At 51.6% G+C, this 27,621-nt stretch overlaps 1 protein-coding gene across 2 annotated transcripts in view; it reads right to left on the minus strand.

The window, feature by feature from the left end:
• The window catches only part of LOC122388877 (unconventional myosin-Ie-like), a 46,111-nt gene that overhangs the window by 6,769 nt on the left and 11,721 nt on the right, over positions 1 to 27,621 (minus strand). Inside the window, exons 2-14 of one of the 2 annotated variants that reach the window (XM_043380366.1) lie at positions 23,830 to 23,955; positions 16,709 to 16,798; positions 14,271 to 14,365; positions 11,914 to 12,091; positions 6,949 to 7,111; positions 6,415 to 6,522; positions 5,307 to 5,632; positions 4,131 to 4,298; positions 2,404 to 2,574; positions 1,457 to 1,623; positions 1,063 to 1,203; positions 609 to 758; positions 112 to 256 (exon numbers count right to left, since the gene is read on the minus strand). In XM_043380366.1, coding sequence (XP_043236301.1) covers positions 112 to 256; positions 609 to 758; positions 1,063 to 1,203; positions 1,457 to 1,623; positions 2,404 to 2,574; positions 4,131 to 4,298; positions 5,307 to 5,632; positions 6,415 to 6,522; positions 6,949 to 7,111; positions 11,914 to 12,091; positions 14,271 to 14,365; positions 16,709 to 16,798; positions 23,830 to 23,955 — 2,028 coding nt within the window. Of the gene's footprint in view, positions 1 to 111; positions 257 to 608; positions 759 to 1,062; positions 1,204 to 1,456; positions 1,624 to 2,403; positions 2,575 to 4,130; positions 4,299 to 5,306; positions 5,633 to 6,414; positions 6,523 to 6,948; positions 7,112 to 7,330; positions 7,443 to 11,913; positions 12,092 to 14,270; positions 14,366 to 16,708; positions 16,799 to 23,829; positions 23,956 to 27,621 lie in introns of those variants that run through there. The other variant, XM_043380367.1, reaches the window with a different exon arrangement.

The raw sequence follows: 27,621 nt of genomic DNA on the forward strand, positions 1-27,621 counted from the left end.
TTTACATTTTTACTGCCAAAGATAACAACAATACCTCTGCCTACATAGTTTCATGATCCACCCCGGCCCAAGCGATATCCAGCAGCCCACCCGGCCACCACCCGCACTGACCGACTCCGGAGCCTTGATGAACACTTTGGTCTTGCCCAGCTGGAACTGATCGTCGTCCAGACATCCGGCCTTCATGATGAGCTGAATGCCCTGGCGAGGGTCGCCTCGCCACATCGGCCACGTCTCCTTCGTCAGGATGGCGTACCTGAGGAAAAAGGGGTTCATAATAAATAATAACACTGTCTGGTGGTTGCTACACAACAGATTGATGAGTGCAGTGATCGTAATTATCAGTGACACAACTACGGCGATAAAAAGCAACCATTAGATAATATGTTATCAGGTATAGGAATATCATCAGCATGTTACAGCCAGTATGAGCTCAAGCTAGAAGCTGACACAATAGTCAATACCACATCGTTGCTCTCTTTTAAGCTACACCGGTCCTCTCGTTTGACTCTGCGACCCTCCATTACACCTGTCCTCGACTGATCTGCACACTGACCCTGACCCGTCCCCTTCCGACCCCGCCCGGAGCCCGCCGTCCCCCAACTGACCGCCGGAGGAACTTGTCGAACGGCCGGCGGTACGCGAAGCCAGCGCGCCGCACGCGGATGTTCTCCTTCAGGCCCAGGTACTCGACCTGGTGTTTGACGCGCCCCTCCTCCCAGTCGCCGGCACGCTTTGTCTCGTTGGGCTTGATGCACCTGAGGGGAGAAAGCGTAGTCAGAGATGGGGAAGAATATGATTAGAGGGGTGGTGAATAGGGAATTTGGCAAATCCAGCGATAAAGAAATGGGGCATTCACAGCCAGGCAGCTGGTTAGTTTTCTGAGATACTTGGAGTTTCCGCATAAAAAATATATGCACGCGTCAGAAGCATAAGAGGTTTATGTTAGTAACAGCCAGACTCATCAGCTTGCCTGAACGCAAACCCCTCGCGATCAATCCCCAGCATGGAGTCCCCTCACTACCACCCCATCTGGCCCATCCACTGTGGGCCCTCCCTCACCGTATGTAGTGCGGCGTGCACTTCATCAGCGTCTCGGTGAGCGCGTTGGCCTGGTGCCGGATCTTGGAGCCGGCCGTGGTCGGACGAGACTTGGCGCCGCTCTTGGAGACTTCCTCGGGGAACAGGCTGGCCATGAACTCCCTGCGGGACGACCAGACGGCGGCGTGACGATAAGTCAACAGTGGAGAGGAACGGTTACCAAATGCTGGCCCGGCCCGGAGAACATGTGAGACTTTTTCAGCCCGGCATATTGCGTAGAGTTGAATAGAGTTGAAATTTTAGGATGATCACCATTTACTACAAGAAGTGTATCTTCACAAGTCAAGGTTTGATGTTTGATGTATGTTTGCATAAACATCCGCATTGACGTCAGATTTATAAAGCATGAACGTACACCTGGCTGGCTTGCATGACCTCGACGATGTCCGGGAAGAGGACGTCGCGGTTGCGCTCGCAGAATCCGTCCACGTCGTAGGAGACCTTGCCGGCGTAGTGGTGGATGATGAAGCCCTCCTTGTTCTGTTCGTAGTGCTGGTGGCTGCTCATCACAGAGTTCAGGTGCTGCCGGAGGACGGAGACACGGGGAAATATCAGTAGTGTGGCTGATTTCAGATAGGAGGAAGTCTCGTCAACTGCTAACCTACGGCCAGATGGTTGATAGCTTTTTGGTCAAGATAAGACATCTGAGTCTGCAGCATATTGCATCGAAAGTGGCCCCATTTGTGGTAAAAAGTTACACCCACACTCCGCAGCTATATGCACTTGCAGTATGCACGCCTGAAAAGAAACGCAGGAAAAACGTAACATTGGACAACCTCGCGGGCAGATAACCTAGTGGGCGTTGCTCAAGGCGCCAACCGGATAGCGTGCTTCTTTCCTCGAGTGTATCTCAGTTCAGATGCCCAGGAATTAGTACAGCAGTCAACATTTATCGCCATTCTTCAGTCAAAGTACATATAACTGGGCAAAACTAGTCCAAAGGCATACAACCTAATTTACATACAAATACTACAAATATCACCCTACACCTAAAATGCACTTAAACCATGACGAAGAGCCTCTAAGTCCTTACAGTTATAAGTCCGGCAGTCGCCAGCCAGCGCTCTTTCAATGTCCCCTGACGTATGACCAACCGGTCGGTCGCGCCATACCGAGCCGTACCGCTCCGTACGACCGACATACCACAGCCTGTCGCTACGTACTGCGGCGGTATCATACAGTACCGCTCCGTACCACCGATATACCACAGCCTGTCGCTCCGCACTGCGAAGGTATCATACCATGCCGCTCCGTACCACCAACATACGACACCCCACCGCTCCATACTGCGGACGAACGTACCATCTGCAGGTCTCGGTCGGCTCCGTCGGTGACCGCGTGCATCTTGGCGCAAATGTCGTCCAGCATCAGCATGATGCCCGGAGGACGCTTCGCCTCGATCAGGTCGCACACGATCTTGTTGTTGAAGTAGTCGATCGGCCGCCATTTGATCCCCTCCTTGACGTACTCTTCCTGTGAAAAAAATGGGGGAAAGACATGCAAAATTATCACAGAAATCAGGCCATTTAAAAATGTGTTTTTAACAATAATGCAGTTATGACCTCCCTGTAGCTTCATGTACACGAAAATATGTCATGAATCTAATCGCTTTGTAGGAAAAATTGCTTGAACGCACGTGCACGTATTTATGCCCATTTGACAGAGGACATTTTCAAGTTTTCTTTCATATGCATTTTAATTTATAATATTAAAAATCTTGCCTTGCACAGAGCGAAAAACAAATATCGCCAAAAAGCACTTGGATTCGATGCCCGTAGTTTCCGTGCTACAACAGTTCGGTGCATGCTTTGATGCCTCCGCTGCACCCCTTGCAAGGCGATTTTTTTTACTGCACATGCAACTTACTACTAAAGTGATCGTTAAAAATCGAATGAATCCTTGAAAGTCCGAGAAAAAGAATTATTTATAGTCATTTAAACTACAAAGAGATCACCCATTTGGTCAACGAGATGCCTTCCCTGACCATCTGCGAGCTCGCGCAAGATGCGGGGTGCGGTCCAACATGTCTCATATATTATTGATAATGACATGGGGATTATACCCTACAAGGTCAGGAATCAATAGGTGCTATTTAGGGCAGAAAAGGGCTAAGAATTTACTTTGCTTCGAGGATAAAAAACCCAAATCAATTCTGAGCACCGTTCACCGGCCACGCCCGGTCAACCAGTGAAGCACACATCCACCTTCATGGAGGCGCCGACGGCCAGAACAAACAGTTTGGGTAGATATGCCACCCTCAAAGGCTAGGTAAGAACACCAGCTCCACAGTCCGAAGGTCATTGATTGATTTGCGATAGACGCTCATGGTGCCGCGAGGCCTTCTTCTTAAGACTTCAAATTGAAACACCAACATTGCCGCTGAAAACTGCTGCGTGGGAGTGCTCTAGAAGTTTAAGCGAGAAATGTGGGGCAACTCGGGGCAAGACAATGGTCAAAACGCTGCAGACATGCGCACAGGTAGGATGGGCTCAAGTCCACACTTCGAAAATTGCACTCCGGTGCCTAAACGAAATGCTAGGGCCCGTTTCTTGAGCAGGAGGACCCTTACCCCCTGGTCGACCCGCTCACTTGGTGTCAACCCCATCGGCCGTTACCTGTGGGATATCTGAAGTCCAAGGACTACAGGAAGACAGCCAAGAATCTGTCTCGGCTGATGATAGTGATTGCAAAGGCCGTCCGTGTTATCACTTCTAACACGTGCGTGCGAATGAACCCTTATGTGTAATCTCTAGGTGACACGTGCATCCGCCGAAAAGGGGTTCATATTGAAAACAGCGTGTGGGGTGCGCCCGGTTTGACATGAGGCACTGATACATGTGTATAACAAAATTTGAAGATCCGGGCAACACATTTCAGCAAGACATTTGATCCTTGCTTATTTGAGCTGGTGATAATGGCGTAACGAAATCATGACATATTTTTGCGAACACCCATATCATGCAGCTGTTGTGGCGAGCTCAAGAAGGTGAATATGCATTCAGAAAAACGGCTACGGAAGGCAGCCATACCTGTTCCGCCTTGAGGGTCAGCTCGATGAAGATCTGCTGCAGCTTTTCGTTGACGAAGTTGATGCAGAACTGCTCGAAGCCGTTCTTCTGGAAGATCTCGAAGCCGTAGATGTCCAGAATGCCGACGTTCTGTCCCTGCTCGCTGGTCTGCATGGCCTTATTTACCACCTGAAAGTTGTCCACAGTGAGCGGCTTGTCCGAAATTCATTTTAAAAAAATCAAGACACATTTCAAAACGACACCGGCGCTCTCGGATCGGTTTGATCGCAAATATTACAATCGGTGAAAATAGGTAGTTAAAACAGGGATAGTTACGGAGCGAGCGAAGCGAGCGGAGTCTTTCCTTAGATTAACGGAAATTTCTGAGTATGAGCGGCGGCCGTGCGGACGCTTTTGCGAGGCTTATATCTCAGCAACCACTTGACCGATTTACATGCGGTAATTTTTGTAGGGTAGCTTCATTCCTTCTACCAAGTATTGGACTATTTCTGATGCATGTGGGTGACCCCTTATGTACGTGCCACGTGCAAAACGAAGAGGTGTCAGTTTTGTAATTGTTGCAATATCTCGGTAACTACTTGGCCGATTGCGCTGAAAGCTGGCAAGTAGGTAGGCACCCACTAGGCACTGCATATCCATGTGTCAGAGTTGGGGTGCTGCTGCACGTGCGCACGTGCAGGGGTCGTTTCCAGATCTCGAGAACGGCTCGACTGATTGCACTCAAATTTGGTACACAGGTAGGGACCGGTTAGTAAGGTGCCGTGCACAAGTCAGTTGGGACCCATTTTGCACGTGCGCACGTGCAGGGTGCCGCTTCCAGATCTCGAGAACGGCTGGGCCGATTGTGCCCAAATTTGGCACATCGCTAGAGACCGGTTAGTAGGGTGCCGTGCACAAGTCAGTTGGAGGTACCCCCTCGCAATTTCGCACGTGCAAGGCCCACTCTCTCGCTCGCTCCGTCAGTCGCCCCATAAGGCGTTATACTGGTGTTACAAAAGTCGATAATCTATCACTTTTCAAGGCGAACATATTTCTATTTGAACAATAATCATAACATTTTAAACAAGGAGAACCAGTGAGTTTATTCGAACGCGATTATGCCGCAGGAAGACTGCAACAGGAACGGATTGCTTCAATTCCTGCCACTTCTCCACAACATACCCGACCCCGCCTCACCTTGACTAGAAAGTCAAAGAGCCGCGAGTAGAGCGCCTTGCTCCAGGCGTCGCGCGTGTACGAGGCCTGCTCCACGTTCAGCGTCACGTCCACACGCTCGGACTGGCCGCCCCAGCGGCTGTCGAACACTCTGCTGAGCAGCTTCTTCTCCAGCCGCTCCTCGGGCACGCCCAGCAGGTGGGCCGGGAAGGCCAGGTACTCCTTGCCGGCCACCCGGGCGTCGTTGCCCTGCTCGGCGAAGGGGACGTTTCCCAGGTGGAGGATGGCGGCCACCGCCTGCAGCACGTCCGTCTGCTGGTCGTCCGACAGACCCATCACAGACATCGCTGCAAAGGACAGCGGCAGCAGGTCAGCACGGAGGGCGGGGTGGGCTCGAAACGCACCAAACTTCAAGTTAAGCCAAAGCGAATCAATCGGATATTTCACTTGATTTTTAAGACGAATGGTCGTTTATACATAAAAACAGCATGCATGCCTACTCTCACAATGATGATCGTTGTTTAAAAAAAAAAAAACGATACAGCATGCCTACTCTCACAAGCTATACGACAGCAGAACGTTTAGTGAAAATAAATGAGAATCATATATCTTACGGTATGTACTTGTGCATGCATGCCATTTCTCGTGTTGGGGACCACGGCTACCTAGGAAGTGCAGAAGCACGTCGTGCTCTGACACAGATAACGTGTTCTGTTATATTCCGCACTCAGCGGGATAACACGACGTTCCGATGAAGGCCAAAGTCGAGAGCTAGCTGGATTTGCCAGCAAAAGGATTAAGATACGACATGTGTCACTAGTCACGAGTAAAGGGTAAACCAGACTTCTCGTTGCTCATACGAATCATACAAATTTGTGTGCATTTCTGTAAAAACATCGCAACGTTACACGTTTTAGAGGGGACCAAATATTTATGAGGGGCAAATAATTTTCAGTAACATTCCAAAAGAAGAGCTGCGCAAGCTAGGAACACAAAAGAGCAGACGCACTTGATATGAGATGATGCTTCCAGTGTTGATAGTGTGATGCGTGCCGTAGGTCTTGCTATCGAAAAACAATGCGACGTTAAATTTTGGGACACCCAATTCATGCACGCAATGCATACATACCCCTGAGCGTCTCCTGAAACTCGTGTGCGTCGTTGGTGCCGTCCACTTTGTACACGTTCGACTGGTTCAGGTAGGCAAAGTAGTCCGGAGACGTGAGGCCAAAGTCCTCTGAAAGCGGCACGGTAATACATCAGACACAGGCCAAACAGTTAGGACTTGGGATGGTCTCTTCGGCTATTCAACGAACATCGGGCAAAACCGAAGGTGAGGATGAAAAAAGTTGTTATGAAACACAATCTACGGCAAAAGAACCACAAAGAGGGAAATTAACTTCGGAGGATGAAATCATTTAATTTGTTAATATACTCGTAGATACGTACCTACATACTTGGGTTTCGTTATCGCTTGACAATTTCTACATTAAACTGCTGCTTAGACCAGACGACTGGTTAAAGTTTAAACTCGTTGAAAATAGGCACCTGCATCTAAACGCTATCAGAATCTGAATTCGTTTTGTTCTCCCGCATGCCCAGGACCTCCTTCATCCCTAACTGACACCCAATCCCGGGGACTCAGCTCCTCGATTCCGCTTACGCTTCATGTCGTTGGTGGCTCCGGCCAGCATCTGGTAGAAGATGTGGAAGTTGCGCTCGCCATCGTTCTGACGCACCACACGCGACTTCTCCAGAAGGAAGTTGGAGATTTTGCCGCCGGTGGGCTGACCGCCAGCACTGAACTGCATCTCCACGTACTTGCCCTGTGAAAAGCGGCGGGATTGTCACTTTGAACGGGCCACTTGAAAAGGTGAATTTCGTACATGATCATATGGTTTCGCACATATTCTAGTGGAAACAACGACATAGGGCACAAATCTAGGGAAGAGAATTTCCGCCTGGGGTTGATTTAGTAAAAACATGATTGCTCCCATTTTAGATAACAAAACACATATCCATCTAGCCCGATTCTCACAACATACGAGTCAATGTCTGCTCTGCTGTGCAACATCCATGACTCCGTAAACGGGATCACCCCGCTGTATGTACGGAACACATCCGAACGGTACCCGACGGTCGCTGCAGCGGCAGCCTGTTATCGCTGTATGTTTGACTGCGGTCGGGCCGTGCATAGAGATCTTATATACATAGAGATGACACGCCTATGTTAAAGCACTTGATTTCGTGGCGATTCAGTGGGTCTTTTTAAGCAAGGTTTTCTGGGGTGCCATGGCCCGTGACTTGCATTTTGTAAGGATTCGGTCAAGGAGATTGTGTTCACATCCGCTTATTTTTAAGTACAGTTTTTCTTTTTTGTCTAGCTGTGACGCTTTCGAGCGTTATTATTGAAATGAAATTAGGCATGTTTTAACCTTATGCTCGTATCAGGTACTGCATGTATCATTAACCCTCGCCGTCCGAAGGGGGGGGGGGGTGCCGCCTCCCTATAGGGGTTTTCACGATAGCTCCGAACACGCCGGCGATAGAGAGCTGAAACTTGGCATACCTGACCTTTGATCCAAGCCGCATCTTGTGACACCAACCGCATTTTCAGGTCAGGTCAGGCCACTGACCTGTGACGTCATAAGTGAACCTCTGCACAGTCCTCAGATGTCGCAACTTCGCAACGCCGTCAGTGCCAGAGGAACTTTCACAGGGAGATGAAACTTCCAGGATGTAGTATCAGCCAGAGGTCTCACAACTTTTACACATATCTCGGATTTTCCCTAAAAATCACATGAGGTCAGGTCGGCCACGTGACCTCACCATTAGGTATAAGTCAATGGGGAAAAATGAAAACTGCTATGTTAGCGCCGAGAACTATCTCAAACTGTCTCCAGCACACGGAATCGTGATTTCTTGCACGTCTTGCAAGGTCCGATGCTTCACTTTTGCATTGTTGACATTGCGTGGCGTCATTTATGGTCACTTGTGTCATTGATTAAAGAAAGCGCGGTTTTGAGGCTCATGATTACATATATAACTGCAATGAAAACCGTTAGACGGTTTGAAAAAGTCAATTTGTCAGTTTGGCCAACATGTCTTATTTTCTTGGCCCAATTTTGAATATCATGAGGCTTACGGTTTTCATTGCAGTTATATACTTGGGTCATTAGAGTTTTTCATCAATAACTCCCCATCAAATTGAGTTAGCGAGTCGGGAAAGCCACCAATAAACTCGGGAAGACCTGCCGATTCGAGTAATATGTAACATGACCTCTTTCAACCAGCTTCGTGATCTGGGGGAGCTGACCTGCCCTTGACCCGAGGTCAACACCTCAAGTTGACCTCACCCGAACAAAAAGTATACCATTCGACGCGCCTGAGCGAGGCGAACACGATGATGCCAAAATCGCGGCTCTCCGATCGTTTTTGTTGCGAAGTTATGAAAAATTGAACCCTGGCCTTTGGTCACTTGCCCTGACCTCATGAGACCTTAAAATCGGGTACCAGTCCCTTCGTCTCGTAACGGCGCACGCGCCTGTTTTTTTTTCGCGACGCTCTAGCTTCATCAGGGGCGAAACGGCGAGGGAAATCGTACCAACCCCCCCCCCCCCGGCCGGCGCGTATGTAGAAAACTAATATGTCCGGCGAGGGTTAATGTATCATTGAATGGGAACATGCAACATATGTATATTTGAGCTTGCACCGTGCTCAGAAAGGTTCAGAACAGCCGTTTTCACGACGGTTGACCGAAAGCGCCAAACTTGACCAAATCTCAAAGAACCTACCCTGAAAATTCCATGAACCTGACCCAAATGACCTTAGACCTGTAACCTTTTTTTTTGGGGGGGACCATGTCAGGCCATAAAACATGCATCGCACAATCCTAGAAAATAGTAAAGTTGGTTCATGTGCTGACCCTTGGTGACCTGACCTGTGACCTGACATGGTATTATCAGTGACCTCTAATAGCAACATATATACTAGGCAACGTACGCCCTATTTTTAACGTACGCGAAACATTTTATCTTTGACCTGACCTGTGACGTCATCGGTGACCCCGAGGTCAATGAAATTGGAGTTCCGTCGACAAATTTGACAGGGCTATCGAACATCGTTTGAATGTTACGGATCCGTCCAGTAGTTTCGGAGATACGGGAGGGGGCAAAAAAATGCCCCAAAATGCCCCCCCCCCCCCACCGCGCGGAAGGTGGCCGGGAGGTCCACCGCCTGCCGGGTTGATGAGACTGAGAGCCTGAATGGGAGAGAATGTTTTTAGGCGAGCTTTTAAGGAATTCAATAAAAACACAAAATGAAATCATGCTACAAATTGCATTGCTTACCTCAGGAATGAAATCAGCCAGGAAAGAACAGCAATATTTTTAACCAGTAAAACGCCTTTTAGGGGCGACCAACGGAGCGAGCGAGAGGGTGGGCCTTGGACAAGCGAATTTGCAAGGGACACCTCCAACTAACTTGTGCACTGCACCCTACTAACTGGTCCCTAACCATGTACCAAATTTCAGCACAATCGGTTCAGCCGTTCTCGAGATCTGGAATCGACCCCTGCACGTGCGCACGTGCAGCAGCACCCCAACTGTGGCACATGGATATGCATTGCCTAGTGGGTGCCCACCTACATACCAACTTTCAGCGCAATCGGCCAAGTAGTTACCAAGATATTGCAACAATTGCAAAACTGACACCTCTTCGTTTTGCACGTGGCACGTGCATAAGCGGTCACCCACATGCATCGAGAGTAGTCCAATACTTGGTAGAAGGAATGAAGCTACCCTAGAAAAATCATCGAATGTAAATCGGTCAAGTGGTTGCTGAGATATAAGCCTCGCAAAAGCGTAACCACGGCCGGCCGGCCGCTCGATACTCAGAAATTTCCGTTAATCTACGAAAGACTACGCTTGCTTCGCTCGCTACGTATTAATTTCTTCAGACTAACAATGCCTCAGCCATATTGGCACGCTACTGGCTGAAAATAAGTTGCTTAAAAAGACCCACTGAATCGCCGCGATTTTAAGTGCATGTCATCTCTATGTATATAAGATCTCTATGGGGCCGTGTCCGCGCGTTCACAGAAACCCCAACTCCCGTGGGAGAGACGCTTATAGCGGGGTTCTGAGACTGCGGTGACAGCGGTGGGGCGGTCGGTGGGGCGGTCCGTTGGCACTTGGGGCGATATCTGCACTTTCCACAGTAATATTATCGCCAAAGATCGTGCAAAACGCCTTAGACGTAAATCTTTATGACATCGTGAAACACTCACGGAAACCAGAGCTGAGTCGATAATAAAACGGCTGAGACACGCGGGCTGAGGAACACGGCGAATAGAAAACGGCTCTCAGAAGTTTGCAGCTGGAGTAGCAGCATATTTTAGGCTAGACCTAGCCTTAGAAATACCGTTAGCGGGGTCCTAGCTGGGTCTTAGCCCGTCCCAATACCAAACCATTCGTCACACCGTCTTAAATTCATATACGACGCGCAATCCACGCATTTACCACCGTCCTAGCATACCATAGTTCAAATTTTCCCATCGTCCTATCATTTTACAGTTTCACTTTTCCCCCTTCCATCGCTTCCCATCGCCCCACTCCACCCACATCCCAGCACCCCAACTCTCCATGATCATCATCCCACCGTCCCTTGATCCCCCTAATGGGCGCCGCCCACCGCCCTGCGTCCACCAGCGCGGCGGGCGGAGAGCGAACTTCAACCGCTGCCTAAGGTAGCCCCCAGGCAAACCGCACCGGACCTCCAGGCCGGGACGGGCCGCTCTGATAATTTGGGAGCGGACAGTGCGTCCGACGGCTATTACCCTAGACCTTGAAGATGGTGCCAGGCTGGCAGGCCACACACGAAGCGAATGGTGGACCGTTCGGCAATTAAATCCGACAGGCCGTCTCGAGTTATGGCATTCTAACATCCCGAGTGATCGGTCGGTTACCAGGTAATTGTTTTCCTTCCAGTAGTTTCATGGCACGTTTCGGACAACGTAAGTCTAAAGTCGAACAAACCCGGTAGCACCGGTGATCTGAAGTAGCAGCCACCTGACCTAGTAAAACCAGTCATAACTCGCCCCACCTTCCCAGACGTCTCCCTGACCTCACACGGCGCTCCGGACCGTCAGTTCGAGGACGGCAGTGCCGTGAGCGTCAGCTGGGAGCCGTCGGTCCGTCCGTGGTACCGCCCATTGTTCCCAGATCAGCCCGGTGCGGCGCCCGTGACGGCCGGTTATTACAGCCAGAGACCCAGAGCCCCAAGGAGACGGGAAGGAAGAAGAGGTCGAGAACTCGCAGGGTTCCCAGGCAGATCGCAGCGAGCTGGTGAGCCAGCAGACTTGAGTAGATGTCTGTGCCATGGCTGCGAAGCAAGGCTGTGAAGTGAGAACGCTGGGTGGCGATTAAATGAAGGGAATCTAAAACATCATACGACCTGTATAACAGAGGCTATCAATAAGCTCAGCAGTATTCTTACCTTTATCGTCTTTGTTCGGTCAGCATTTACGACCATCCATAAAATTCTACCTGTGCCATAGGGCCTTGCCTGTGTCTGCTACGGCCTAATAACTGAGCGTCCACCCGAGCTAACGTCACCGTCTCCAACTTACGAAGCGGCTCGAGTTGTTGTTGCGCACGGTCTTGGCGTTGCCGAAGGCCTCCAGCAGCGGGTTTGACTTGAGGATGATGTCTTTGATCTGCTGGACGCGCTGTCCGCCGCCTGAGACCCGCGCGATGTACTGCATGATGAACTTGGCCGCCACCGTCTTCCCCGCGCCGGACTCGCCGCTGCCGGGAGAGTGGGGTAACAGGGGGTAAGCAATTTAACAGGGAGACAGGGTAGCGGGGATTGTACCCCTGCCAGTGCATTGCAAGTGGGGAGGCCATATCGGGAAGTGGTCCAGGTCATAGCGGAAACTGTAATCAAGAATCAGGAAGACGATATGCTATGCATCTTTAGCATACATGGATATGCATTATGCAAATAAGTAAGCGTAAGTATATTGTGAACAAGTTGGCATGCTAAATGACAACAGGAAAAAATAAGCATATTTTTCAAACGCAGTCTCAGATGACGCATCACAGCCGACAGGATTATTTGCAAGTTGCTCTACATATTATGCATACCTACCAATCATGCAGTCGATGACTAACCAGTAACCGTTGGCTATGACTCATCAATTTCCCTCAATGTCCGTCTTCCCAACATTTCGCGTCGTTGACCTCCCAGCATCCCGCCGAGGTGACTCATCACCTCTGTCTGTCCTGACTCAGGCCTATTTACTCACTACCCACGGCCGCGCGAACTTCTTACGCACAAACCGCACGGACTTTCGCCGCCCTCTTCCTGTGTGCGTGCAAATACCGGCCGGTAACCCGAGACCCGACCTCAGCGTCTCGTCATCGACCCCCAACACCACGGCGTTACTCGGCCGCGCGCGGGGCAGCCGTCTGTCGCCGGGCCGCCGGCGGAAGTTCATTGTTGACTGACGGAGGGTGCCGGCGGCGGCCGGACGTCCTCCCGGCTCTCCGCGCCGCACCGCGCCGAGCAGGGCTGAGTGGGCGCAGCACGAGTCACCCAGCCGCACTGACACGCAGTGGTGACCCTCGGAGCCCCGCTGTGACTGACCCGCGCGTGCCCCGAGGGTATGTTGTGTCCTGGGGGGTGTACCACCAAACCCGTCTCCTTTCCCGACAGGAGACAGCTGACGTCCCGCCGCGAGCAACACCAGCCGCCCGGTCGGCGGCCGTTTGTGCAGCTGTGTCCGCCGTCACTCAGCGCCGCTCGCTGCCGAGAGATGCTGCAGAGACAGCTAGCTCACTTCTGCATTTAGGAAGGCGACGGGAAGTCCGAATGAAACGCATTTCTGCTCTATACGTAACTCCACCGCTATACATACAATCTTTAGGCAGACCTGCCAGCTAGTCAATCTGGTCGACCCTCCCTCCAGCAGCTGACATGAGCCATACATTATCCACCCAGCCCCGCCCACTCAATAGGTGACGTTCCGGCAGCTGGCGCGGACGTCGCCGCCTCACCGTGGGTTCGATTCCCACGGTGGTCAGACGATTTACGACCTAGGCACGCCGCCGCGTGTCTGAGGAGCGGGAACAACAGATGGTGCCGGCCCGCTCGGGCTGGTTCGCGGTTCGGTGACCATGCGTTGACCAGGTGATGAGCATGCGGTGACCGAGCGGCGACCAAAAGTGAACCGGGACGCGGCACGACCGGGTGGAGCTCGCGAACAGCCGTATGGCGTATGTGGCCCGAGACGAACGATGGGAAGCAGCATAACGAAAAACGGTCGTTGAGTAAAGCGTTCCGCTGTTGATATGAGCCTTTTATCTTTATCTGAGGTGTGAGAGCAACTCTTTACTTCCCGTGACATTGATCAATTCAGCCCATTAAATGTAACGCTTACGCAGCTCGTAAACAGACCTCACCGTCGCGGCAGTCTGCCCAGTGACTGTCATGCGGATTGCGGAACCATATACCCCCCCCCCCCCCCCCCATCAAAGCTGCGACCAGACAAGGGCTTCCTGAGGCTCTGAGCTTGGGTCACGCGACCAGGTCTGTGAGTAAAGCTCCCCGTCCGGCTCCGTCTGACCCAGATTGGGACTAGGGCTTCTTTGTGACCGAGTGGCCACGGCCGCTGGATGTTTGCGAGGGTCCCGGTAGCGAGTTCTTGTGTCGTGTTCATTATACACATCAACGCCCTTGGATAGCATCGGGACAAAACACTGCGTGTCGGCAGTTCTGTTTCTCTCAGGTCCCGAGGAGCTGGGAGGCGTTGCATCATTCAATGTGCCGGTGAATCCATACAACGATGATATACATACCCACCAGTCACCTGTTTCTATCCTCATACAACCGACTCACATACGAAAAACTCAGCTCAGAGATTCCTAAGAAGTCGGATTTATGTCACTCATATTTCAAGACTCAACGTTTTGAGTTGGCCCTCACCTGATAATAACACAGTGGTTCTCGACGTCGATGAGCATGTTGCGATACATTTCATCCGCCAGCGCGTACACGTGAGGAGGGTTCTCATGGCTAGCCTGAAAACAGAGCGCATAAAAATATGTCAAATTACAGGTCAAATCAAGTCAGGGCAGGATCGTGGGCATCGTACCTCGGGATAGGCCATTGTGGGAGATCAACCATAGAACAGGCAGGTTATGGTCCATTTGGTTACGTCCATTTGCGTCGGGCCAGGTATCCAAGTGGAACTTTTACGGTTTGTAGGTATGACTAAAACGGGCATAATTTTCGACCAAACCTATCCTTACTTTTGACAACGCGCTGACCGTTTGGGCTCAGTATATTGCAGATAGTTGCACTATCGAGAATTCCCTGAACGACTCAGCTATGTCAAACATAAACGTTATCAGCAGAACACTGTTTGAAATAGGTTCAACTGCGCATACAGTATACACGCGCTATGAGCCAAATAAAATCCCCGTCAGGCACCATAAAAGATATGTCTGCCAGTCACCATGTTTTCTTAACTTTCACTCTTTGGCAACGAAATTTTTAAAGTCATGGTATAGGTACCTAATTACTTAATAATAGGTACCTGCGCGTATCAATTTTATTGGTTTTGTGTTGTCTTAAGCAATAGCAGGTATCATGCATTAACTTAGTAGTTGCATGTTTCGTTATTTTAAAAACGTTACCCACATCCTACAGTATCACGCATGAACTGTATACAAATTGCCACCAGGCACATTTAAAGGCACATTCCAAGTTTCCACCAGCTCGAAATGTAGGCCGTGAAATCCCTCTCGCCTAACTGAGGCCTGTTTACCAACTTCCCCGTCCGAATAACAAGGGCGAGGCAGCGTGCCTTATCATTCAATCAATCTTGCTCCCCAGGCAACGGCACAGAGGACGGCCGCAGGGGCGCCCTTCAGAGGCCAAACGGCCACAGATGCGGCCTCAACTCACTCTGACCCTTCGGTTTATCTATCTCCACCACCCTCTAATGCTGTCAGGATTGTCAGCAGTCAGCTGCATCAGTCAGCCTGACGGTCATTGACTTGTCACGTATCATCCCTCACCGTGACACGGCACCTATTAGCTAACAGCGTGCCACGGGCCATCAACTGACACAGTGTCATCACGGCCTTTCGGCTGGCATTTTCGCCATCATCGGGAGTCCGGATAGAAACAGCACCCGCTTCGTCAAATCCTGCTCGCCAGAACACACCACATAAGGTCGTGTGGTCATGAATCATGGTTCAGCGTTCAGTTTACGGGCTCATTTGGGTGAAAAATGGATGCCTCGTGTCGAGGATACAAAGGAGCTGTTATCAAACAAACACGGAATAGCCTTACATGTCCCTGGGCTGGAAATAAGGGATTGGTAGCACGGCAGGTGTAACGATCCCGGCAGCTATAATCTGCCGGATACGTGCTGCTACATGGGAGCTAACCGTCAGGGGCGGTTATTCACGGTATGACCACATCCATTTGTAGATTAAATAGCCACCAGGATGACGTCAGAATTCATGGCCTGCATATATCATGTCGAATAGTTACAGAGCAGTGAACTACACCTTTTTGCACTCAAAATAGGCATCTTTTCATTCAATTTCGGCGAATTGCATTCAATTTTAGCGATCTCTCATTTGCTTCGAATAGAGAGATCGCTAAAATTGAATGCAATTCGCCGAAATTGAATGAAAAGATGCCTATTTTGAGTGCAAAAAGGTGTAGTAGGATCACGAATGGTTAATTTACATGAAAGCCAGCTGACGTCAAAGTCACGGGATGTGTATTGTGTAATGTCTGTATAATGCATAGCGATCCATTCAACCAGATACCGATTCGTCTAACGAAAAAAGGTGTCTATTTGTTCGAGCTCAGATTATTTAGCTGTCCGCTCTGCATTCGTTCGTTCGTTCGTTCGTTCGTTCGTTCGTTCGTTCGTTCGTTCGTTCGTTCGTTCGTTCGTTCGTTCGTTCGTTCGTTCGTTCGTTCGTTCGTTCGTTCGTTCGTTCGTTCGTTCATTCATTCATTCATTCATTCATTCATTCATTCATTCATTCATTCATTCATTCATTCATTCATTCATTCATTCATTCATTCATTCATTCATTCATTCATTCATTCATTCATTCATTCATTCATTCATTCATTCATTCATTCATTCATTCATTCATTCATTCATTCATTCATTCAATTTTCGGTCACAATGGTGAGTGATCGAGAACAGTTCCACTTTATACGGCCCAAGAAGTTGTAAATGATTCGATGTCAATTATGCAAGCCGATATTTTCGATCATTCCGTTAATTTCGATGTCGCGACTGCAGGTGGTACCATCTAAGATGTCCTCATGTATGCTCACGAGTGGATAGAGCTGGGACCCACTGCGCGGGTGCCCGCCCGGGTACTCACGGCGCCCTGGTACTGTTCCACGTGCTTGTCACCGTAGAAGGGCAGCTGCTGGAACGGGTTGACCGAGATGAGCACCGGTCCGATGTAGGTCTGAGCGCCGACAGTCAAGGAGCTTCAACATTGTCACAGAGACACAATACGCAAACTGCACAGACAGCACAGCAGAATGAGGAGCACATCGCTGATAGCGCCTCGCTATTATTAAACGTATATGCTTCTGGCCGTTTCACTCAGCATACAATCATTCAAAAACATGAATTAATGAATGAACATGACAGAACGAATGAATGGCAAGCCTTTACGGTTATCTATCAAATAGCTATGTATAGGCAGCATCGATGCGAAAAGAGTTGAGCATGCACGGCAGGCAGTTGGCATTAAACTCGGTAAAAAGGAGGATGCTTTCCTACATACACCTTTCCAGGTATCTCATTGCACGGTTGAGACACACGCCTGGGCCCAGACTGTCAGGACTGTCCCATGGCAGCTTTCCATGACAGAAAGCTCACCAGACGTCACAGCACTCGAACTCGTCTGAAAGCCGGATTGGAGGTCCGCGGTGAAATTCCTGGGGCGCTTGGGACCTTCAGACTATGATGGGAAAATAGCACACCGCGGGCCAGTGCAGCTGGCGTGACTTGTCAGACGAGTGTGCTCTGGGATAGGAAGTGCATTCGTTCACTCGCTCGCTAGTTTGACGTCACAGGGAGAAAAGGTCGTCGATAGATCTTAATACGAGAAGGCATCTGTTGGGCATTTCCGTCAGTAAGTTGTAATTTTCGTGAATATTTTGCGTACCTAAATGTCATCTGGATCCATACTGTTTATCACTTTCGCTAATTAAGTTCGCGTGCTCGTTTCAAAACCTATAAGTTCAAGAACACATAATCATCTGAAAGTGGACTCCACATTTACACTAACATCTAAAGTATGTCGGTAGCAAATTACCAAATTTCTCTCCACTGCTTTCCCGCCCATACCGAGGTGATAGGTGGTACCTAATTAAAAGTCACGCGACAGATGCCAGTGTCTGAGAGAAACGAGCGCCGCCCTGTGTCCGTCTAACAACGCACGGTGCTCCCGTCTGACGGCGCGACACAGCGACACAGAACGTTCCCCGTCGACGGCGACACAGCTGTCAGCCTGCCACCCGGTTGGTCAGCCAACCTCTCCGGCATCTCGTCGAAAGCTGCCGATGGACGCTGGTAAAAGAGCGCAGTCATGCTCGCACCACTTCACAATAGGCGCCTCCAAATCGAGGTTATACGACCATTTTACAGCACGGCTTTCCCTCGCACTCGTTGTGTTAAGATGTTGTGTATGAGGCTGTAAAAGTTCGTTTTCAAATAAATGAATGTCCTTAAATAATGATAAAATCAGAGAAACATTCTCTCCTAATATGTAGGTAGGTGGGTATTGAAGCAAAAACCAAGCCAAAAGTTGGCCATTTACAAGACCAAGCCAAACATCAGCCATTTACAGCTCCGTCCTGCAGCAATCAGCTGTAACGGCTCCCCATCCATCATTTCACTTATCACCAGTGAATGTGCCATCCCTGACGCCATTACGGTTTCACTTGCATGCGTACACCAAGAGTGTCAACATGATAGTGCTATCTTATACTGCGGACGACCAGCTTTTGCAACGGCTCTCATCAGCTGATAGTGCAGAGCACGGGTGACTCAACACCACCACTCGGGATGGGTTCCACGCCTCGCATCATCAATATCAATCTCCTCGAGATTTGCCACTTCATGAGAGTAAACCCTCAGGGTTCGACTTTCCCCGCTCAGCTGGTCACGATTAACCCCTCACAGTCCGCACCTGGGAACGACAGGCCCATCCACCAAATGGAGCACGCGATTCACAACCTCACACAGAAACATTCGGCCGTCTTTGTTGGTTTTCCTCGTGACGTATTATACTCAGTCATGCAATGATAACGGACGTCCACTTTCCCCTCCCGAGTTCCTAAGCGAACTACAGACACTCCCATAGATCTAACCACGTCACCCAGAAAAGGAAACAACAATAAACCAGACATCTTACGTCACAAGCAACCACCCTAGAACAGCTTTCGCGCACCAGGAAACTTGTCTCAGGCCGCCGGAATGACCGTTTCATTATCATCTCGGCCGGTTTCCCAATTCCCTCTCAGTATGGGCAGCACGGGCCTGCGCCGGCGACAGCGCCCGCCGCGATCTTCTAATTCAATCAGGGCGACCGTCCCTCTGTCACGCCGCTGACAACCGGTCCTAGGAGCTCAGGCCGGGCACGGTCCACGGTGCAGGAGTATACTCGGCCGGTTGTGAAAGTGTATGCTGAGCGCCACTGCTCTCGCAGCAGTGACCCGGACATCTGTCATTGCAGCCTGCGCGCCTATATGTGGCGAATAGTACTAGTAGTCGAAATGACGGGAGTGCTTTCACAGCTTTACTGTAATGAACTAGCCACACTTTATCTTAGCACAAAGCAAATCTCAGCTGTGTAGACAAGCCACCGAAAATATTTCATACACAAGGAAACCGGAATGGCTTAATCTGGGATTACATGATTACAGCGCGCTGCTGCCGGTCCGTTCACACACGTGAGGTGCCCAGTTCTGGTCTCGTTTGGCCCACACCAGTGACCCAAATCGGACACAGCGCCGCGGACCGTGATCGTACCCGTATCCGTATACGGACCCCGCAGCAAGGACTCGAGATAGCACTCAGTGAGTCACGGCAGACTCACGGAAACGTCTCCGGCGGCCGGCGAGCCCATATCCGGCGGCGGCTCAGAAGACACCACCCAGAACGGCCCCACAGTACACCCGCGGCCCCTGACCAGACCGCTTGGGGCTCAGACAAGGCGGGCGGGACATGCAGACCAAGCCGTCCGGGGCCAAATAAAACCACGGGGACCTGGACCAGAGGACAATGACAACACTTTTATCAGTGGAGCAAAGTTGGCACAAAAAAAAACGAATTTCAAACATACATAGCTGAATGGTCTCACACTCCTCTGTCTCTGCGTTCCTGGCCGAGTCTTCCACACGGCGTGGGCAGGCGACCCGGGGGCGATAGGGGAAGGAGCTGCGGGAGCTCCTTTGAATCACCTCTGAACTCAGACAGCGTCCTCCACCTCCAGCCGGGGGCCACATGACCGATCGTGCGTAGCGCTAGAGAAACTAAACCTGCTCGGCTACCTCATCTCTTCGGAGATCGCTGGGTCGCACGAGGTCACACGAGGTCACGAGCCGCCACAACAGGTCACGGGTCACCCGGAATCACCGGACGCCACGTGACGGGCCCGCCGTCGTCCCGTGACGCAAGGTGAGACGGTGTGACGTAACGGGTCACTGAGGTCGGTCGGCACTGTGACGGGCGGCGGACCGCGCGCAGAGTTCAGGGAGCGTGCGGCGCCGCGCCGGCAGCGTCCCGGCTTGTCGCATGAGCGGTGCCCTGTCGGCCATCATTCCGCCCCGCCGAGCACGTCTGCCGAACTGGGCCTGCTTTCGCGGCGTATTGGCTGTACCAGCAGCAGCGGCGGTCCCAGCGGTGAGGAGGAGGCATCAGCGCCGGTGCGTGTGTTCCAAACGACACGCCAATCGCCGTCACCACCCGTAACACCTCAGGTCTCACGACCCGCTCTCTCCCTCTTCACTCCTCCCTGCCGTCGACACGCGTCGTTTGTCCCTCCTCTGCAGTCGTTCCACTCAAGTAGCGAGACGTCGCTCTCCTCACGTCACCATGCTCGTCACCCACGCCTCCCTTCACGCCTGGCTGAGCGCTGAGCAGGCACGACCCAGGGACGGCCGCCGCGCTCCACACGGAACCAAAGAGCAAAAACGAACACCGCGCCACCAGCCGGTGTCAACGCTCGTGTTCCGTCCAGGCCAGCTCTCTGCCACGGCGTGAGGCACGCAGCGGTCAGCGAAAGTGCAGCACCGCACGCACATGGTTCGCGAGCCGGCGTGCGAAAGCCTAAAGGGAAAACGCACCGGGGTTCGGCGTGTGTCACCTCATCAATGAACTCAGAACGAGTCGCGGGAGGTGGAGATTGCGGCACACACGGCAGTGCAGCATAATGGCTGTGAAAGAGGTCGTGAGATGGAGCGTGAGTGACAAGTGTGGGGCAAAGGACGTGTCACGGCGTGGAGCGTGATATAATGAGGGGGGGGGGGGTACGTGACCGGGACGGACGTGACCCGAGGGGGATGGGTGACGGGGAGGTGAGCCCAGCGACGAGCGAGCGCGTGGGTAGCGCTGCCGTATCGGGGGAGAGAGCGGGGTCACTCGGCGAGACGGAGCGGGGTCGCTCGGCGGGACGGAGCGGGGTCACTCGGCGGGACGGAGCGGGGTCGCTCGGCAGGACGGAGCGGGGTCCTCGGAGGGTCGGGCATAGCTCCCAACAGCCGCTCCATCGCACAGGTGGATGGACGAGGGGCGGTAACGAGACAGGCGGCGACCAATGGGTCCAATTAAACCCCGCCCTCCCGCTCGACCGTATACACGAGGGCGGCGCGGGGGCGGTGCAGGGCGAGGCGCCGTGCAACACAGCGGGGTCAGCTCGGCATTGGGGCCACCCATCAACGTCCCGTATGAAATCGCAATGCATCTAACGCTGAACGTCATCCTGATTAATCAGCGCATTCATACGATGTCAAGGTGTAATAAAAGCTGACGAGGCTAAGACTAATGAGCACTTGTAGAAACTTTAAGCTACTGCTCCAGTTAACGAGCACGCAAGTAATCATGTTATTATGTGTGATTAAGCACACCCTAAGCGCAGCTAAGCATTCGCTCAGCCGGTCGGCCTGGTCACTCAGAACCATTAAAAATAGTCAGCTTGTCACGAATGCAACCGACATATGTTCACAATGTAAACACGAAAAATCGATGGAGTGTGGAGCTGAACACTGCAGGCTGCAAACGCCCCAGAAAAAGGCTCCCTCACAAGAACTAACGGGCCACATTTTTGCTCAAAACTCTCCAAAGCTCATGCAATGCAAACAAACTGTGATCAGCAAATATAGACGGGACGCGGGCAAACACATGACCATTGTGTTCTGCACAATAACACATTGTGTTTTTGCTGTTCAGTAGGCCCTCGGGGTCTCTGTAGGTCACGTTTACGGTATACGAGTAAATAAACCGTAACATTCCTACAGCGAAGAGGAATTTACGGCAAAACATCTAGAGCGCGCATGTAGGTCACGGGAATGGAACAATGTTAAAATATTTACCGATTAAAATAATCGGTGGCCGCAAATGATATGAAGCTTACAATGAGCTGATTGAAATCGGAAAGCAATGGAAGTCCCAGGCCAGAGAGCTGAGAAACAATAGTCTCGGTGCACAATTAAAAAAAAACAAGAATAGCAAGTTCGAGCAATATACCATTCCCACAGTTCCCCAGAAACACTTCTGGAGCACTTTCTCCTGCTGACAAAAATTCGAAACTGCCAGACTGCGACGATATTTGGAAAGCGAAATCGTAGAATCTTACGGCATTTCTTGGAAAGTAATTCGGATCAATCACATCGTCTAGCCGACCCAAGCTCTGTCTGTGCGCCACAGCATGCCACTCCTACACCAGAGGTAGCAGCGTGCGCGCCGGGCCGTCCGGTGCTGCTCTATCGGACCCGTTTGCAGCGGCTCTCGTCACGCCCACAGGACAAAGACGGACCGAATTGGGGACGCAGCGTGCAGAAATGATGGCAGTAGTGGCGGTCAGCAGGCAATGGGCACTAGGCACGGGTGGCAGGAGGAGGGAGGGCGAGGCACTGCTTGTCGAGTGATGAAACGCCTATGGTGTCAGCAGGCAGGAGATAAGGGAGGCCGCGTAATGAGTCACTGCTGTTTGTTTTTCTCAGCTTTCCGGTCGGGTTATCAAAGGGAAGTCCCTCAGCGACGATAGATAGCCTTTGGACACCTCATTGTTTGCTTGATGTCCATGCCGACGAAACATAAACAGATAGCAAGCTTAACCGCGATGTGCATGACAGTCATTGGAAACATAAGCGCTTCGAAGAGTAAAAGGTCTTCTGCTAGCACTTGCCACCAGCAGCGGCCGTCACTCCAATGTTTGTTGTCGTACCGCAGCGCAAACAGCACGAAGTTTTGTTTGTTTGTCGTTGCAGAGGTCAGGCGACGACCCGACGTGCAGGTTTGGTATCAACACCACAGCTCCACATCCGCCGCTCTGCGTGATGACATCTCGACGCCTCGGTGGCCGGCGTGCAGACAGTTTATCTGCAGACCAGAGGACCAGGGTACGGACCAGAGGACCACGGTCCGGACCACAGCCTGATCACTAAAGCAGACCACGAACTGGGACCACAACAGCGGAGCGCCGACAGTCGGGTGAGCTGTGCATAAAGTGATGGACCGCGGACCGCCCGACTAGCTACATGTACCATGTAAGTGATGTGTCTCGGATCGGCTATGTAAAGTGATGATCGCAGCGGATGTCCGCTGGTTGGCCGGACAGGGGAGGAGGAGGTGGGGGAGGGGGCAGACTGATAACTGGACCCGGGCGAGGGCAAAAACACGGCTTGCTCTGCACCCAGGCGCAAAAGCTACGACACTTTTTTGGAACCTTTGGTTCCATATGTGACCTCAACTAGCAGAAAAATTAGCGATATCGAAATGACTCTGGTTCCAAAATCTTAAGCACTATCCAAAAACAAAATAAGAAGCAGAAAAATCACAAATGAAGGAGAAACCTAAGCTTTTAACGTCCATTGCGATAGCCTAAACTAGATCGCTCACCTGAATGGATACGAATTCGAGGCTGAGTAAATCGAGACAATCTGTCCAGAGCAGTTGATCGCTCCAGCGACTAACGAGCACTGACAATGGGCTGTTTCATGGCTGCTGGAGGCGAATGGCCACACTCACGGGGGCAAAAACACCACACACGCAGTCTGAACAGTACCGCTGGCTGGCGCTGTAAACTCACCATTAGGAAGTCCTTATAGGCCAGATAACGGCAACAACCGACTGCCTTTAAAGAAGCACACCGTTACACTCAAGTCAACTCTGAACCGTTTAGTAGGTTTACACTGATACATAGATAACCCTACCCTCCTCATGCACATAGGAGCCCTGTCATATCCGGTCTGATCCAAAGGATACGTAGATCCAGTCGTCACTGTAGCGTTTCTTCAGGTTGTCGACGATGGCGTCCTCACTGATGCGGGGCAGCAGCACCATGTCGTCGACGCCCGAGCGTTTGACATCGTTGGACTGCCAGTGGTACACCTGACGATAGAGAAGTAACAGAGAGTTAATGCAGCTACTCCCAGGAACGACACTGGGTAGCGAGTACTCGTATTGAGTAATCAGAATTGGAAGACTGAGCCAACATAGGTAGTTTGTTTTGACAGTGGCAGTGTTGACAGACCCGACAGTCCAGGCCCCGCTGGGTTGGGACAGTGACGGAGCCGACAGAGCCCGCTAGGTGGGGTCAGTGAGACCCAACACAGCTTACTGGGTGGGGCTACAACGACAGACCCGACCCGACAAACCCCGCAGGGTGGGGCTCAACGGCTCAACCGAGGGTATCCGGTGTTGTAATGTAATGCGGCGGTGAAGTTAGCCCGAGCGACCGCAGCAGAGACAATATGACACAAACAACGGAATAAGCTCAGATCTACATATGACTATATACCTAGTGGTTGAAATAAGCTCATATGTCATTGTGTAATGTGATCAACAAATGCAATGAAGCCGAAAGGTCTTAGAATGATATCCTTTAGGTTTACGGGTAAAATAGTAAGATCGATGTATTAGGCATAAGTGCGACACAATATTATGTGAAATGAATCATTGAATGGATAAGTGAACAGGTTTAGCTGCTCAGTGCTCACACTCAACGCCTTACAAAGAAGCGATAAAAAGATATATTTGAATTTTGAAAAATCGTTGGGATGTTTCGTGGGTACAAATGGGCTGCCATAACAGCGCGGGCCAGATCAGCCCGGATAGGATGAGACATGATCCGCTCATTTATGGCCGCCGGGCGGGTCGGACAATGTGGAACGATAGGGTGGGGTGGACGGGGACAAAACGGCCGGCCGGGCGGCACCATTATCACCCCGTCCCCTGCCGCGGCACGCCACCATTCAGGGTCGGCTGGCGGGCGGGCGGGCCGACCGCACCCACCGCACCCACCGACGCGCCGCTGTGGGACGGGGTGGTGGGAGCCATTGGGAGTGGGAGCTAAAAGTGGGATATGTGAAAGATTGAGCCTGGTGGGACATGTTTGAGTCTGGGGTCACGTCCGTTGGGACCTCTGTGAGACTGGGCCTGGCGGGACTTATGTGATCCCAAGGGGTAAGGGTCGGTCAGAATCGGCCCGTTTTGCACGTCGCACATCTGCCCCTATCACCGCTCTATCGTAATCTGCTGGTCCAATCGCGCGTCCACGTCAGCGGTCGAACGCGTCGTCCCAGCGCGAGAGCCACTGCGCCGCGTCGGTGAGAGACCCGCCGGGGCGCACAAGGTCACAAAGTTACAGGGTGCCCACCACCCGACCTCTCATTCACAGACCTTTGTATGACCTACCCACACGTCCCACACGTCCAATACGTCTCACACAGACGAGCGCACGTGGGCGACGTGGCGCGCGTGGGCGCGTGGCGGTGGATGTCTCAACCCTGAGGGATGTCACGGGTGTTTCTCGTACGTGACTGTGAAGGAATTCGACCAGAGTTTGAAGCTGATGCTGCTTATTCAGAGCGGTTGTTTTGGTGTACTGAATGGATGGATGAGTGTGGTGAAGTGAGGCGTTTCATTCAGAGCGTTCAGTGTTGATAGAGCGTTCAGTGTTGATAAAACTGTCCGCAGAGGCAGCCTGGCTTACGTCGCGGTTGATGGTGACGTTTTACGCAATAGAAGCCGGTGACAATGACATACTACATAAACAAAGGTTCGCCTCGGAAATCTTCGTCCACTACAAGTCACGCAATTAAAGGAAAGCACAAATCAAATAGTTTTTTTTTGTTGTTGAACAGACCTGATCAAATCAGTCATTCGACATTGAGAGACGAGAGTTCATATATTATCCCGGCACTAGTCAGCGATTCTTAGCCTCCCATTCGCTCGACAAAGGCCCGAATGTGACACACCAGCACAGAATGCGGAAAGACGGCGTCCGCAGCGGACAGGCGGAGTCCGCGCCCGAGGAACAGCTGTCTCTCGATACTCCGCTCCAACCGGGACACACCAGACCCCGTGATTTCAGTGGTCGGACGCTGCTCTCAGTCACCCTGCTGCCGGTCGGTACTCGGGTGCAGTTTGGGGTGGATGGCAGCGGGTGGGGAGACGTTGGGATTTGGTGGACTCCCTCGTCTCTCGCTATTCGGCCACGTGCCTCGGATAGACTCCGAGCCCCGTCATTTATCACCCCACTGCCCTGAGTCAACACACCATCTGACGCGACCACCATATCAGTCGGTCGTTTCCGAATACGGTGGACCCCCGCGGACAGGCCGGCCAGCCGAGCCCATTCACCGGTGACCGGCTGCCGGTGCGCGGCCATGCTCAGTTCCACTCCGCGTGCATGGCTCAAGGTCTGACAGGCGAGGCGGCGCTGCCACTGCTCTGCTGTCGGTGTAGCGGGTTTACCTGTTCGTACCGCTCTGGCTCTATAAGTTGGCAGCCGCGCTGTTGTGAGTTGTGAGTTGGACACCTGCCGTGGGTCGTGATCCGTGCACTGTGCGGTTTATGCACGGGGTACGATCATGTCACGATCAGCTGGCTATGAGTCAGTTCAGACGGCTCAATCAGCTGACGGGCTACGGCATCATCGGTGTATACCTAGTCATGGGGTAAAAGAGCGATACGTCTAACTCTAGATAGAGATTGCATAAGTGCAGTGGAAGCAGACGAAATGCTTAGGAAATGGACCCCAATATGTCTGTGCCAGAAACATTAAAACTTTGTAAACGTTAAGAAGAAATAACTACCCCGAATATCAATAAAACAAAATCGTTTGAGGAACGCAATTTAAAGACATCTAAAGTTTAATCTTTAACACAAAATCGTCTTACTTTTTGAGAGAGAAAAAAAAACGCGATACAAATTTCACCTGATAACAACATTACGGGGCCAACCGGGCGGATACAGTGAAACAGTGAGCAATGCAGCACCGGTGCCCCAGCAGTCAGCACCCTCCACCCAACCGTGAGTAGTCAAACGTTCGTCACCACGAGCTGTGACCGTTTGCCACCGTGATGTGGGGACCGTTCGTCAGCCCCGGTTCAGTTTGGCCGGAACACAGTGGCGGTGGCGTGCGCCGCATAAACGCACCTCCATTCAGAGGCTGGGTCCGGCTGCGGGGAGGTGCCGTGTACAAAGCTGCAGTTCCGGTGGCGGGGTGGGTGGAGGGGCGGACTGAGGCGGGAGCACGCAGCCCAGACCACCCACCGAGGAGAGAGGAAAGGGAGGACGGTGGATTGGTGAGACCACCTTGCCAACATTTTCCTTTTTTCCTGGCGGTAAAAAGGCTAGGTCGCCCTCTAAAGACACAGATGTCGACTTCATTCACACGTGTTCCGCGTGGAAATGATCCCCTGGCTGAATCAGATATACGCTCGGCGGTGACTAACTATTGAGCGAAATGATAGAGATCATTCATCGGCGGGATGTGGCGGAAAATAACAGATTGATTTCATTAGGCGGTAATGCGTCTGAATTACTGAGAGTAAATTGGAAAATAATGGCGGGGTTGGGACTTGGGAGAATGATCCGACGCAAGAAATACCTTTTTCTCCGTCAGATGGCTGGAGAACCACAGGGTACGCATCGAGATTGCAATTACCCGGGACTCGGGTCCTGACCGTCGCCAGTGATCTTAACCCATAATTTGAAGGGACATTATACTGATGTTTCTAATTGCCTAACAAACAGCATGACATTCGCTCG

Source organism: Amphibalanus amphitrite, unplaced genomic scaffold (genome assembly GCF_019059575.1).
Source record: "Amphibalanus amphitrite isolate SeventyFive unplaced genomic scaffold, NRLGWU_Aamphi_draft 000338F_arrow, whole genome shotgun sequence".
NCBI classification, from domain to species: domain Eukaryota; kingdom Metazoa; phylum Arthropoda; class Thecostraca; order Balanomorpha; family Balanidae; genus Amphibalanus; species Amphibalanus amphitrite.